This window comes from Callorhinus ursinus, unplaced genomic scaffold (assembly GCF_003265705.2).
Source record: "Callorhinus ursinus isolate GAN/ISIS: 27379988/994484 unplaced genomic scaffold, GSC_fseal_2.0 scaffold52, whole genome shotgun sequence".
Classification (NCBI taxonomy): Eukaryota; Metazoa; Chordata; class Mammalia; order Carnivora; family Otariidae; genus Callorhinus; species Callorhinus ursinus.
This window is the reverse complement of record NW_027397114.1, coordinates 8,094,629-8,107,996: the sequence shown is the minus strand read 5'-3', so window position 1 is coordinate 8,107,996 and position 13,368 is coordinate 8,094,629. Positions and strand designations below refer to the sequence as shown.

General features: G+C 55.0%; 1 protein-coding gene and 2 non-coding genes across 6 annotated transcripts; all 3 read left to right on the top strand.

The window, feature by feature from the left end:
* The first annotated feature begins 143 nt into the window (after positions 1-143).
* ARL5C (ARF like GTPase 5C) lies at positions 144-10,079 on the top strand. 4 transcript variants are annotated; one of them, XM_025859340.2, is made up of 7 exons: positions 144-421; positions 4,667-4,727; positions 5,128-5,316; positions 6,237-6,384; positions 7,063-7,146; positions 7,861-8,012; positions 9,222-10,079. In XM_025859340.2, exons 3-7 carry the CDS (start codon positions 5,261-5,263, stop codon positions 9,268-9,270), a joined length of 489 nt encoding a protein of 162 aa, XP_025715125.1. In that variant the 5' UTR covers positions 144-421; positions 4,667-4,727; positions 5,128-5,260; the 3' UTR covers positions 9,271-10,079. The 4 variants fall into 4 exon arrangements, 3 of the variants coding, with proteins under 3 accessions (XP_025715125.1, XP_073739954.1, XP_025715124.1); XR_012375555.1 differs by lacking the exons at positions 144-421; positions 5,128-5,316 and adding exons at positions 2,376-4,049; positions 7,542-7,678; XM_073883853.1 differs by lacking the exon at positions 144-421 and adding an exon at positions 2,376-4,049.
* A 619-nt stretch (positions 10,080-10,698) lies between these two features.
* TRNAC-GCA (transfer RNA cysteine (anticodon GCA)) lies at positions 10,699-10,770 on the top strand. Its single transcript has one exon. It is a non-coding gene; the product is annotated as a tRNA-Cys (tRNA).
* Positions 10,771-11,479: 709 nt separating this feature from the next.
* On the top strand, positions 11,480-11,551 carry TRNAC-GCA (transfer RNA cysteine (anticodon GCA)). Its single transcript has one exon. It is a non-coding gene; the product is annotated as a tRNA-Cys (tRNA).
* Positions 11,552-13,368: the final 1,817 nt, after the last annotated feature.

The following is a 13,368-nucleotide window of genomic DNA, read 5'->3' as shown; positions in this document are numbered from 1 at the left end:
GAGCTCTCTGCTGGGAGAAGCACTGGGTTCTGCAGGAACCTGGTAGAAGGGTAATTCCCTTAGCCTGGGGAGGTCAGGAGAGGCTTCTCAGAGGAGGTGAGGCTTGAGTGAAGTCTAGAAGGCTGGTTAGGAGTTAACCTGGGTGGGCAGGGGGGAAGTGTTCAAGACAGGGGAAGCTGGTGACATGCATGGCATGTTCCTGGTACTTCACCAGCAAAGTGTGCTCTCAAGGGGGTGGTCAGAGAAGGGCCAGCAGGAGCAGATCACGGTGGACCTTGAGTCATGTGAAGGAGTTTGGGCTTTGTCCTGAAGCTGCTGTGCAGAAATTGAAGGATTGTAAGCAGCAATGACAAAGTTGCCTTGGTTGCGGTTTGGAGCATAGATTGGCGGGCCTAGCTTGGACAGAGCTGCAATACTCTGGGTAAGAAACAAGGGTGGTTGGAACACTACATCAAAAACTAATGATGTAATGTATGGTGATTAACATAACATAATTTTAAAAAAAAAGAAAGAAAGAAACAAGGGTGGGCTGCAGTAGGCCATAGCAGGGGGATGGGAAAGGAGGCAATGGCTGTCAGAAACATCTAGCAGTTTGAATCCAGGGCTCATGGAGAGCAATTGGAGGTGGACAGTGAGAGACAGGGAGGCGTCTGGGGGTGACTATGGGTGATGGTCTTCCCAGAGACATAGAGGAAGCAGGTGGAAAAACCAGGTCAGATCAGAAACAATGTCTAGCTTTGGACAAGGTGGGTTTATGGTGCCTGTGGAAGGACACCCAAGAGGAGAGGAACAGAAGACAGCTGGGTGCTTAGTCTGGAGAATCGGAACTGCAGAGAGCTTCGTCTCGGGGGGGGAGCCCGATCTTTTGAATCAAGGGCAGGGATTACTAACTTCAGTTTACAGATAAAAGTTCCGTGAGGCTAAGCAACATCCATAGTTACACAGCTACGGAGCAAGCACTTGAACTCAGATCTTTGGAGTTCAAGTTGTGTGTGGTGCCTGTGAACTCCAAGTCTCATGCCAATTCCCCTGCTCTGGCTTCTGCAAGGGGAGGAGGGCTGGGGAGGAAGAAGCAGGTGTCTGAATATGTTTGTCTCCTCTTCATGTGCCTTCTGCCTGAAATTGCATTTGCTGGGAACTTGCAGGCGGGGGCATTTCTAGGTGGTGTAGAGGTGTTGAGAGATGAAGAAAGAGAGACTATCTTTTGGTAACCACAAGCCCTCAACTGATGTACATTCAGCACGTTGGTGGTTGTCAGCATGTGAGGATTTCAACAACCGTAAAGTCAGCTGGGATTAGGTCTCCAGAGGCTGGGGCTACCACCACCTCAGGGAGTTGGGAACTGAGGCGCTGAGGACCCCTCCTATCGGGGACCCCCCCGTCTCCTTCCCTGACCAGTAGCTTCTGTCCAGCTTCTGAGCTGAGGTCAGAGAGGCCTCAGTCCTGGGTGTGGCTGAAGGTTTCCACCTTCCAAAAAATCAAGGAAGCTGAGCTCCCTCCACGGCCCGGGAGCAATGGGTGTTCCAGCTGGTGCCCTAAAGAAAAATCTTGTCTTAGCGCCAATAATTACATATTCAGAAAAGTGTGCCTTCCTACCTACTGTCTCTCAGGGTTTTGTTTTGGTTTTATTTTTTGATGTGTATATTTCTCTCTCCCACTAGATGGTAAAGGCTCCAAAAGACCCAGACAGGGTCTGTTTTGTCTACTTGGCCTGTTTCCTAACTCCTGACTCATATTTGTCAAATAAATGAATGAATGCCCCCTAAGACCCAGGCTCTAGGCCTGGCAGCCGAGGCAGCTCTCGTCTGTTTACTGACTGTGCTCCAGCTAGCAGAATATCACTTTCAATTCTGCAATTGGCGGTGGTAGTTGGGGGAGGGGGCAGGATGCACTTAGGGGTTCCTCCCCACCCCAGGAAACAGATGGTAAAAGTGCTTAAAATATTACTGCTTCCCCCAGTCCCCTCTGCACCCCCACCCTATCGCACCCAGCTCTCCTTCTTTCCTGGGGCTGAAATGGGCTCTGGTAGTCAATTCTCCTTCGCTCTAACTCCAGGCACCAAGGCGGGTGGGATAAGAATTCCTTATTTAGCCAACTGTTTTCCCTCTGCTCTCCATACGCTTCCCAGCCTTCTTCATTCCTCTTCAACTTGTGCTCACACTTTTTTTTTTTTTAAGATTTTATTTATTTATTTGACAGAGAGAGAGAGAGAGAGACAGCGAGAGCAGGAACACAAGCAGGGGGAGTGGGAGAGGGAGAAGCAGGCTTCCTGCGGAGCAAGGAGCCCGATGTGGGACTCGATCCCAGGACCCTGAGATCATGACCTGAGCCGAAGGCAGACGCTTAACGACTGAGCCACCCAGGCGCCCGCTCACACTTCTTTAATGCTCAAAATACCAGGCTCTAGCATAACTCATTGTACTTCACTCCAATAGCAACACGGTCCTACTGTGTGCCAGGCACTGGACCAGGCTGGGAGTGCAGGGAGAACACAAGTGAACAAGACCCAAACCCCACACTCCAGGCCTCACAGCTGATTGGTGGAAACAGGCCAGTGTCCAATCTCAGGGTGGAGAGAAGCCCCATTTGTCTGGAGAACCGGGGCAGGACTTGAGAAGTAGGTGGCTTTTATGGCAGGCAGCTAAAGGCTTTCAGGAAGCCACCTTTCCGAGAAGGTGAAAGACATTCAGGTGGAGGAAACACAGAAGCAAAAGCACTGTTGGAAGGAGCTGGGCATGTGTGGGCAAGGACCAGTGGATGCAGAAGGTGGGAGATCACCTGCAAAGGCAGGTGGGGGCTGTTCACGGAGGCTCTTGAATGTCAGGTGAAGTGGCTGATCTGAATCCAGTGAGCAATAGGGAATCATTGAAGGTTTATGAGCTGTGGAGTGACGGACTCTGAGCTGTGCTTTACGAAGGTGAATAGGGCTGTGCTGAATCAGGGAGGCAGAGGCAGGGAGACGAGCAAAGGTTGTTCCCTTAGTGGAGGGGAGCACTAATGGGCTGTAGGAGGGCCGTGGCAGTCGGGGGCAGAAGGAGCTGATTCTCCTGTGTGGTAACTGGCTCCTCCTAACTGCCCCCTCAGCCTGAGGTTGGCTTGCCTCCCCACTTCTCTTTTTGTTTTCTGGTTTTTCCCAGTTTAAGCAAAGAAGGAAATTCACAACAAAGAGTCCCCTCCTCCCTCTCCCTCCTCCAGCCTGGCTCTCTCTTGGCCCAGGTTCTCTTCTGCTGGCTCTTGGCATCTGGTACCCCTCTGTAGGGTCTCTGGCTGCGAGATCCCTCTTTTTGCTCCGTCCTTATCTTCAGATGCCCATCCCCCCAGATCTGGGAGCTGTGCCTGAGCAGTCAGTTTGCCAATGAATCACAGAAGCAGTATGGATTTATTCCTAGAAGTTGCCTATCACCAAGGGACCTCCAAAAGGAAGGGAGACTCTGCCTTTCCCCTAAGGGAACTCACTTTGAGTGGGCCTGCAAGAGCCACACTAGTGAAAACACTAGGGATCTGCTGGGGGTTGGAATATTCTCCCTGCTCAGAGAGGATCAGTGAGCCGCCTGCGCCACACAGCTGGCCGGTGCAGGAGGTAGGGTTTTGCTTCAGTCTAGTGCCCCACACATGCCACTTGGAGAAGGGAGAGCAGGGACCTGGTAGTGAGTCACTGTGCCGGGCCTCCTTGATGCAGTGGGGGAGCAGTTCACCCAGAGAACCTCTGGAGTTTTCTCAGGGCAAAGGCAAAGAGGAGGATGTGGAGTCTGGACCCCACTTTCCTTGCACCTCCAGGACTCTAGACAAGTAGCCTGTTCGTTGTCGCTGTGACATTCATAGCACTGGCGAGGGGCCCCGTCCCAGGGGATTCCCAGGTCCCGCAGGTGACTCCTCAGGCTTGCGTGACCTCATAGGCAAAACTCGCTCGGCCCTCCCCGGGGGGCGGGGTTCTAAGCACCCTGGCTCGACCCGGGCCCCCGAAGGTCGCTGAGTCTTGCCCCTCTCCAGCCTGGGACGCGCCATGGGACAACTGATCGCCAAGTTGATGGGCATCTTCGGGAACCAGGGTAAAGGGCGCACAGCGCATTCAAGCGACCGCTTGGATCCGGCTCCCACCTGGAGCTCCCCGGATCTGGGGTCGGGGCGGATGCGCTGGGGGACCTCGGGCTCCGAAGGTCCTGCGTGGGCACTCCTTGCAGGCTCCGCGGCCTCCCCTGCCCCCTCCCACAGCCCCTCCCCGCCTGCTCCTCGCGGGTGGCGCGCTTTCGGTGCACCCCGGGGTGCAGGGCTCGGCGAGCCCCCGTCTTCCTGGCTAAAAGCTGCCGCGGGTTTCCTGCGATCGTGGCCCTTTCTCCAGGCCCCTTCTCTTGTTAAGCCCAGGGCGACCCGGACCTTTCCGGCAACCGCTTTTCTGGAAATGTGGAGCGAGGGAGGCGGGGCTCAGCAATCATTTCCACTGCCGGGGGCTGGTGCGGCTCTCCGGGGTCTGGGGGTGGGGGGAGGAACCCTGTCCTGTTGGGTTTTTGTCGGGGAGGAGTGCAGGGGAGCAGAAGTGATACAATGGGCAGAGGTCTCCCAGCTCGCTGGAAACACTCATCTCCTTCCTGGGAAGCCCGATGGGGCACTCAGTCCCTTGGTTATTGAGTTTGGCCCTGACCCTGCCTCCTCCCCTGCATGCCTCCAGAGCACAAGGTTATCATCGTGGGACTGGACAATGCCGGAAAGACCACCATTCTCTACCAGTTGTAAGTGACTCTCTGATGGAAAGAGGTGGGGGTTGGGTCTTCCCATCAGACTGACTGACCTTTGGACCAATCGCCGGAGCCCTTCCCTGGGTTCCCGGGTTTTCCAGGAGACAGGAGGAGTGATGGTGGGGGGAGCTCTGTGATCTTCCTGGCATAGTGACCCTTCGGTTCTGTGGTCCCTCGCCTGGCATTCGAGTCCTGCCCGATATGGGCGACTCTAACGGTCCCCGCCATCCCCCTCCCACCCCCGCCCCTACCAGACCCTGTTGGAGGCCTGAGGCTGTCAGAAGCTGACTTCCTGCCTCCCTGCTCTTCGCTCCCCCTAGTGGCGGGTTCCACATTCCTAACTCCTGCGCCCGAACTTTGCCTCTTAACTTTCTCCCCTTCTTCACACCCACAGGGGAGGGCTCGTTTTGAGTCTGGCTGAGCTCTGTAGCTCCCGATGTCCACTCTCTGGATGGCATCTCTCCCCCTTTGGAACCTCCAGAGTATTTACGTAGGAAAATTTTCCCCTGAAAAAGAAATATATGTAAATGTTTATTTTAAACCAGAAGAGTACATCGAACATTACAAGCACATACAGTGAAAAGTAAGTTTCCCAATCACCCCTGATGCCCAGATCGTCCAGAGGCACCCCCTACACATAAAAAAATGTGTGTTCTCTCTGTTAAACAAAGCACCTCTCTGATGGCCTTCACTTGTATCTGTCTCGTTTTCCCAATCCCTGCTGCTCCAAGTGTGGTCTACACATCAGTGGCATTGCCATCATCTGGAAGCTTGTTAGAAATGCAGAACACTGGGCCCCAGCCTAGACTCACTGGAATAGAATCTGCATTTTTTTTAAAGATTTAATTTATTTGACAGAGAGAGACACAGTGAGAGAGGGACCACAAGCAGGGGGAGTGGGAGAGGGAGAAGCAGGCCTCCTGCTGAGCAGGGGGCCGCATGTGGGGCTCGATCCCAGGACCCTGGGACCATGACCTGAGCCAAAGGCAGACGCTTAAGGACTGGGCCACCCAGGTGCCCCTAGAATCTGCATTTTAACAAGACTCCCAGGTGTTTCAACTGCATATTAAAGTTTGGGGACAGGGTCCCTGGGTGGCTCAGTTGGTTAAGCGACTGCCTTCGGCTCAGGTCATGATCCTGGAGTCCCGGGATCGAGTCCCACATCGCGCTCCCTGCTCAGCAGGGAGTCTGCTTCTTCCTCTGACCCTCTTCCCTCGCCTGCTCTCTATCTCTCATTCTCTCTCTCTCAAATAAATAAATAAGATCTTTAAAAAAAAATAAAGTTTGGGGACATGGCTCTAATATGACTCCTGTCTCTGGTGTCCACGCCAGGGCAGGACTTGGTCCCACTCCTGTCTGCATTCCCCTGTGCCCACAGGCTTGGCCAACTTGGGCTGAGTTTTTCTGAGTTAGATTCAGCCTGACTCGGGAGCCGAGGGGTGGGGGGCCCAGAGCTGGGAGCAGAATGGGCTGAACTCTTGGTGCCCTCTCCTCCCTCCCCAGCCTGATGAATGAGGTGGTCCACACATCTCCCACCATCGGTAGCAACGTGGAGGAGATCGTTCTGCGAAAGACACACTTCCTCGTGTGGGACATAGGGGGGCAGGAGGCTCTGCGCTCTACCTGGAATACCTATTACTCCAACACCGAGGTGAGCAGAGTGTTGGGGCTGGAGGGGCCTTGAAGTCTGCTGTGTGACACGAGCCAGTCACTTAACCTCTCTGAGCCTTGGTTCCCCCACTTTGTGAGGTGGAGACTGTAATAACGACTGCCCTGAATTGTTGTGAAAATTACATAATAAACAACAGCTAACGCATACATTTTGAATCCTTAATGCAGCACAGTGTTTTTTAAAAATGTCTGAATACCTCTTGGCAGCTTTCTGTGTGCCGCTCTGCATGGGGTAGGCCCTTGGGCTCCGGGGCCTTTCTCGCTCTTGCAAGATTCGGTGGTTTGCTTCCCAGAGTGAGACTGAAGGTGAATTCCAGCGCTGCTACTCACCAGCTGTGTGTCCTGGGGCAACATCTGCCGCCTCGCTGAACCCATCTCATTTGTAAATGGCGCTAAGCCTAGTCTAGTCGCCCAGGGCTGTGGTGGGACCCGAACACTGTCACGAACGACCAGGGCGTCGCCTCTGGCACACAATCAGAGTCGTGCTGTGTTCCCCCTTTTCTGGATGGAAAAGGGAATGAAAATGGGACTAGGACAGTGAAAGTTTGAGACCAGACATGCGCTCCACGGGGCTTACACGGGGCGGTGCCGAGGCCGGGTCGGGGAGCACAGTGGGCGGGAGAAAGCCCACCACTCACAGCTGCTCTCTGCTGGCCAGTTCATCATCCTTGTGATTGACAGCACGGACCGGGACCGGCTGCCGACCACTCGGGAGGAGCTGTATAAGATGCTGGCCCATGAGGTAAGGCCCCTGAGGTTGGGAGAGGGCCCGGTGTACTAGCTGTGGGACCTCAGCCTACTCACTTAGCCTCTCTGAGCTTCGTTCCTGAGTCCCCAGTGTCTGAGAGCCGCTTCCCCAGCAGTTTGGATGGGGCTAGTTTATCCCAGATGAAGGGCCACAATGCCCTCCGCACAACTGATCGCAGAAGCCAGAGCTGCTGGGGCGCCTGGGTGGCTCAGATGGTTGAGCGTCTGCCTTCGGCTCAGGTCATGATCCTGGAGTCCTGGGATCGAGTCCCGCATCGGGCTTCCTGCTCCTTGGGAGCCTGCTTCTCCCTCTGCCTCTCTCTCGCTCTCTCTCTCTGTGTCTCTCACGAATAAATAAATAAAATCTTTAAAAAAAAAAAAAAAAAAAAGAAGCCAGAGCTGCTGGTCCAGGTCATGACCCCACTTCTCACTCACCACGGGACCCCCAGACAAGTCACTTCACTTCTCTCCGTTTCCCCAAGTACAAAATGGGGAGGATCACCAAATTCCTGCCTCATGGCACTGTCGTAAGGATCATATGAGCTGGTGGGCAGGCATTCCCTGAGCTGTGGGTGTCCGCACATGTGGTGGCCCCACGCTGGTCCCACCTGGGACAGCAGGGGAGCTAGGGAGGACTCGGGGGTGGGGGAAGGGGGAAGGGAGGCTAGGCCCTGGCCGGCTGACTGGGGCTGGGCTCCTCTGTGCACAGGCTCTGCGAGATGCTTCTGTCCTGATCTTTGCCAACAAACAGGATATGAAGAACTCCATGACCACCATGGAGATCTCTCAGTTCCTCACTCTGAGCACCATCAAGGACCACCCGTGGCACATCCAGGGCTGCTGTGCCCTCACCGGGGAAGGGTTAGTGGCTGCCCCACCTGGAACCTCCAGGGTCTGGCCCAACCAACGAACAGCTGACCATCAGAACCTTCTCCTGTTTCCCTGCTGTCAGAATCTGGCTCACACTTAGCTCCTGGGCCCAGTCAGTCGAGCACCCACCCACAGCTGAGATGTTGTGGGTAAGCGGTGAGCGAGATAGAGTGCCTGCTCTCGGGAGGTGTATTCTAGTGGGGAGAGAGGTGACCTTCCACCTAAGCACAAACATTTCACGTACTGAGAAGTGCCATGAAGAGAGTGAAATTGAATTAACAGTGATAGATGGGGCAGGGTTGGGTCTGATTTAGCACTGGTGGTCAGGGACAACCTCTACTAGGAGGTGACCTTTGGGCTGAGACCTGAAGGGAGAGGAGACAGCCATGGGAAGACCTGGGGGCCAAGCCTTCCAGGCAGAAGTCACTAAGGCTTTCTGACCTTGAGTTTTCTCATCTGTATAGAGGAGGGCGATTATACTGACTCTCTCTTAGAGTTTCTGTAGAGAGTAAACGGTATCATTCATTCAACATTTATCAAGTACCGACTCTGTGCCAGGCACTTTTCCAGGTACCAGAGAAACAGCAGTGAACAAAACACAAAAACCCCTTGTCCTCATGGGGCTTACTTTCTGGTGGGAGGGAGCCTACAATAAACAATAAAATTAAGAAAAATCTACAGTAAGTTAAAAAATGGCAAAGTGCTCGAAAAAGATCAAGTAGGAAAGGGAGATTGAAAGTATGTGGGCAAATGTTGCAATTTTTGCTAAGGTACCAGGGAGGGGGCTGCTGAGACAGTAGCTAAATCATGGTCACATAGAAAGGGCCTCGCATCAGGCTTGGAAAATTCTCTTTCCTCTTCTCTCTCTTGAGTGGGATTGCAGCAGGCTGGGGACCCGGGTGCCTGGAGTCTGCAGGCAGGTCTGCCCAAGGAACCACACATTTCTGGTAGTGTTCCTGCCATTCCCTCCTCCAACCCACATCCATCTCCTCTGCTAGACTGTAAGCCCCAGATGGCATGTCTGTGTTTTCACCAGTCACCCCAGCCCCTAGCCCAGTACGTTTATATTTGTCAACTGAGAGATGGGATGTAACTTTGGTTGTTACATCCAATCCATCAGCTCTGGGTAGGGCTGGGGGCTTGGAGGCCATCATCCTCATGGGATATAATGATCTTTGCCCTCTTCCATCCTCCCCGCAGGCTGCCCGCGGGGCTCCAGTGGATGCAATCTCAGGCCACTGCCAACTGATGCCCCGACCTGAGGCCAACCAAAGACTCCGGGGGGTTTTGCTTGGACTACATGGGTGGAAAGCCCAAGTGACGATTACTTTTCTACGATTCTCTGATGGGAGCTGAGTCAGCTCTGGACAGTGAGATCGCCACAGTCCACCCAACCCAACCCCGCCACCGAGGGGCTAGACTGCCCGCCCTGACCTGCTGCAGACAGGCAGGACAGCAGAAGAGCTGCCCTTCACTCCAGGGAAGCAGGGGTCCTCGGAGGCACAGGCGAGCCGTTGGACATGTGAGGGATTGGGAAGTGGAGCCCCATCCCCTCAGCCCGCAACCTCTTTGAGGGAAAAGAATGGGGGACGGAGCAAGAGACCCCCTGGAATTGCTCTTTATTTCCTAGAACCCCACCCCCTATCCGTCGATTCCCGCCCCAGCTTTCTGGCCCCTTAGCCATCTTTGAGCAAAGGAGATTCCAGAAAGGTGAAGGGGCAGGCTCAGGGCAAGGAGGACAGAGCCAAAAACTGGTGGGAAGGGAGAGGAAGAAGGACGGGACATCCCCGATGGGGACATGCCTTGCACCTCGGGGAGTTCCACCACTCCTCCCATGCCTTTCATTTCCCTCTGGGATGCTGGCTCTGACCCCAGCTTCTGAGCGTTAGCCCATCCCATCCTATGCCCTCCGCTCCTTCCAGTGTGAATCCCACTCCTCCCACATGTCTCCAGTTCCTACAGCGTGCCCATCTCGACTATCTTTTGTCATGATTTTGTCACTGTTTTAGAATTTTTATAAAAGTATAATAAATGCCATTGAAAACTGCTCGCCTCTTATTTCAGCCTGCTCCTGCTACCTGTGTTTCCAACTGGCTTTTGGTTTTTGTACAGGGCCGGGGGAAATCCTCCTTGGAAATGAAGGGGGTACTGCCTCAAGGGTCCATGGGACTAGGGCACTGGCTGGTTCTTTGGTCCTGGGCTCTACCATCCGCTGCCAGGTAACTCACTCCCGACTTGCCGGGACTGGGAGCTTTTGGCTCTACCTGGGTCTAGGGGTGGGAGTGGTTTGATGCTGACTCATGGAGTTGGGGGGAGGGGCCTTGGGGGATTTCTATGGAGGCAGAGCCGAAGACAGCCTCTAGGCGGAGCCCTGCTGTTACCCCGTAAGACCTGAGATGGTCCTGGAGTCCATGGGTTTCTCCCCTTCCCAAGTCAGGCTGTGGACATACTGGGGACAGCCTGGACACAGTTATAGAAAGCCCAGGATTCCTTAATCCTGTGGTTTTCCTGAGGTGTGATGATGGAAAAAGAGCTCAGCAATTCTAGCTATCTCCACCCAGCCCACAACCTGCTCTCTTCATGAGGCCATTTCGACACAACCCTTGGACGAAAACATAATTTAATATTCTCCTTATCACTACAGAAATTCATTCTAATAAGTAATAAGCTGCGTGACGGGGGTATAGCTCAGTGGTAGAGCATTTGACTGCAGATCAAGAGGTCCCCGGTTCAAATCCGGGTGCCCCCTCTTCATGCCAGACTTTTCGTGTTTTCTTTGTCCTGCGGTCCACCGCTCAAAGTGCCCTGGCAGGGGAGAGGAGGGGTTGCAGTCTCGGGGCCCGCCACCCCCTTTTGCAGGCAGGCGACGTTGGAGTCTTGGCCCCGCAGATCCACGCGCTCAACCCGCGTGGGCGTTTACGGGTGGGATGTAGCGGGAGGGCGAGAAGCTGCTGGTTAACCCTAGGGGGACAGCGCAGACTGCGCACCCCCCGAAGTGCTAGGGCGGAGGCGGGTGCACCCCCAGGTGGGCCTGGCCAGCGACCCGACGGCTCTTCCCGGGGAGGGAGGCCGACTATCTAAGGGCTGGGCTTGGGCTGGGGAAGGAAGGCCCAGAGAAGCCTGCCTGAGCGTGCAGGACGGAGAGAGGGGCGCCAAGAGGCAATAAAGGGGCTCCGACAGGGCAGGAGAGGGGGACCTCGGCGCGGGGAATGTCCCCGAAACCAGGGATCTCGAAGGATCTCGAGGGATTTTTCCAAACTCCACTTTGCTTACACCATTCAGTAGAAATCTTTAGCTCAGAGCTTCGGGAAACAAGTTGTGCGTCCAGGCGAGTAATCTTTTGAGGTTATATTATTTTCAACTTTTGCGAACATTGGACCCCGCTTCTTTTCACAACCTCGTTACAGCGCCTGCGCACTCATAGCACTAAGAGGTTGCTGCGCCCAAACGTCAGCAAAGGGGGTATAGCTCAGTGGTAGAGCATTTGACTGCAGATCAAGAGGTCCCCGGTTCAAATCCGGGTGCCCCCTTGCTTGTCGTTTTCACTTGGCCGCAAAGGTCCTGATCTCCCTGCGTCATTTTTCCCCCTTCCTCATTTTACGTTGACATTGCCTTCGCCACCTCCCTTGTGAGCAGACGACAATTAGTGCAAGAAAGACGCGAGAGAGTGCAAGAAGCGGGAAATCTCAAGCAATGGCTCTTAAAATGTGGTTCCCCGGACTAGCACCACCACCTGGGAGCGTGTTAGAAATGCAGATTCTCGGCTTCTTCCCAGAACCATTGAATTAGGAATCTGGCGGTGGCGCCCAGAAATTTGTATTTTTAATAAGCCCCCCAGGTGATTCTGATGTACGCGCAAATTCTAGAGGCTTACATTTAAAAAAAATTTACACGTCACTTGCTTCGAATTATTTCCAAGCTGCTGTTTTCAGTCCGAGCCCTTAAAGAGACCTTGTAAGACAGACCGCGGCTCGCCACTTGGCCGCTAGAGGGCAGCAAGAAGCCGCAGCTGGAGGCGGCGGCCTATTCCTATTTGAGAGTCGGAAAACTCGGGATTTGAATTAGACAGCAAGAAGAACTTACAGACAGGCCTTGCCTTGTCCCATTGTAAAGGCTTAGCGTTTAGGGCTGGAGGAGGTCGTTTCTGGGACCCTGGATCCAGAGGAAGGAGGAACTGGGATTCTGAGAGATTAGGGAGTCTTTAGTTCTTGTTTCCCTTCTCAGTTCCTGTCTTTGGCCTCAGTGTCAGGGAACCCCCCTCCTCCAGCCCACACTCCTGTCCCCGCGCGTATCCCTCTTCCTGGGGAACTCCTTGAAGGGCTCTTCGCGTCCATCCCCTACCTGTCCGTGACTGTCCAGTCCCTAGGCCCCAGCCCCGTGAGAAACCAGGTGCCCCTCACCCCTCATTCTCCCACCCTGGAGTGCTCCAGCTCCTTGCCAAAGCACGAAGTAGGTCAGGGGAGGGAACAGGCACTTTCGTGTCCCGACCTGATTCCCCGCCGTCTATTAAATCTCCTAAATTGCGGGTATTTTTGTTCTGTCCTGAAAGAAAAGAAAAAAAAAAAAAAAAAAGAAGGTGATCTATCCCCAGAGTCTGTCATAAGGTGGTGGCAGGTGGGGTGAGACGTCTTCTTGCTCTGGGGGCTGACTTTGAGGATTGATTGGGACCTTGAACAGTCCCGGGGTCCCCAGAGAGAAGGGTGGCCTCAGTTACCTTCTGGGGGTGAGGGGAAGTCCGGGTTAAAGTATGAGTAAGCCGGGCCCCTCCACCCCCGTGTCCGCCAGGCTGGTGGGCAAGACGGTGCTGGGAACTGGGGGTGATGGGAAAAAGGGAGAGGAGCCCTGGGGAGGGGAGTGTAATTCGGGCCTCTGTTGGCGAGAGAAGCTGGGGGGTTTGTGCTGCAAGGGGAGATTCCTGGGGTGGGGATGGGCATCAGAGACCCACAGAACTCTGAGGAACAGCCCAGAAAGTCGGGAAGCCTGGTGGAGCTGGGGGAGGGGTGCGTATGGCAGGAGTCCACCGCCCGAGGGACTGGGCGCCTGTCCCTTCCTGGGGTGTGCACCCTCCCCACACACACACCCCGGTCTTGTCTCCGCGGCTTTCCCACGGGGGTGGTGGAGGGGAAGGGAGACAGGAGCTAAGGTGCGGGGTGGGGGGGCCGCTTCTCCCAGCCCAGGGTCCCCCGCCCTGTCCCCTACTCCGCCCCCAGCCCCCCCGCCCCCCCCAACCCCGCCGTGGGAGCGCTCCGGGAGGGCTGGGAGGACCCGGGAAGACTCGGGGAGCGCTCGGGAGGCGCCGCGCCCCCCCCCCGCCCCGCCCCGCCCCCTCCCCGTCCGCGCTCCGGGA

Bases quoted from the DNA above. Each gene is read 5' to 3' on its own strand.
- ARL5C (XM_025859339.1), top strand. From the start codon at position 4,004: ATGGGACAACTGATCGCCAAGTTGATGGGCATCTTCGGGAACCAGG. The intron at 4,728-6,236 runs GTAAGTGACTCT...CTCCCTCCCCAG, and splicing joins ACCACCATTCTCTACCAGTT to CCTGATGAATGAGGTGGTCC. The intron at 7,147-7,860 runs GTAAGGCCCCTG...CTCTGTGCACAG, and splicing joins ATAAGATGCTGGCCCATGAG to GCTCTGCGAGATGCTTCTGT.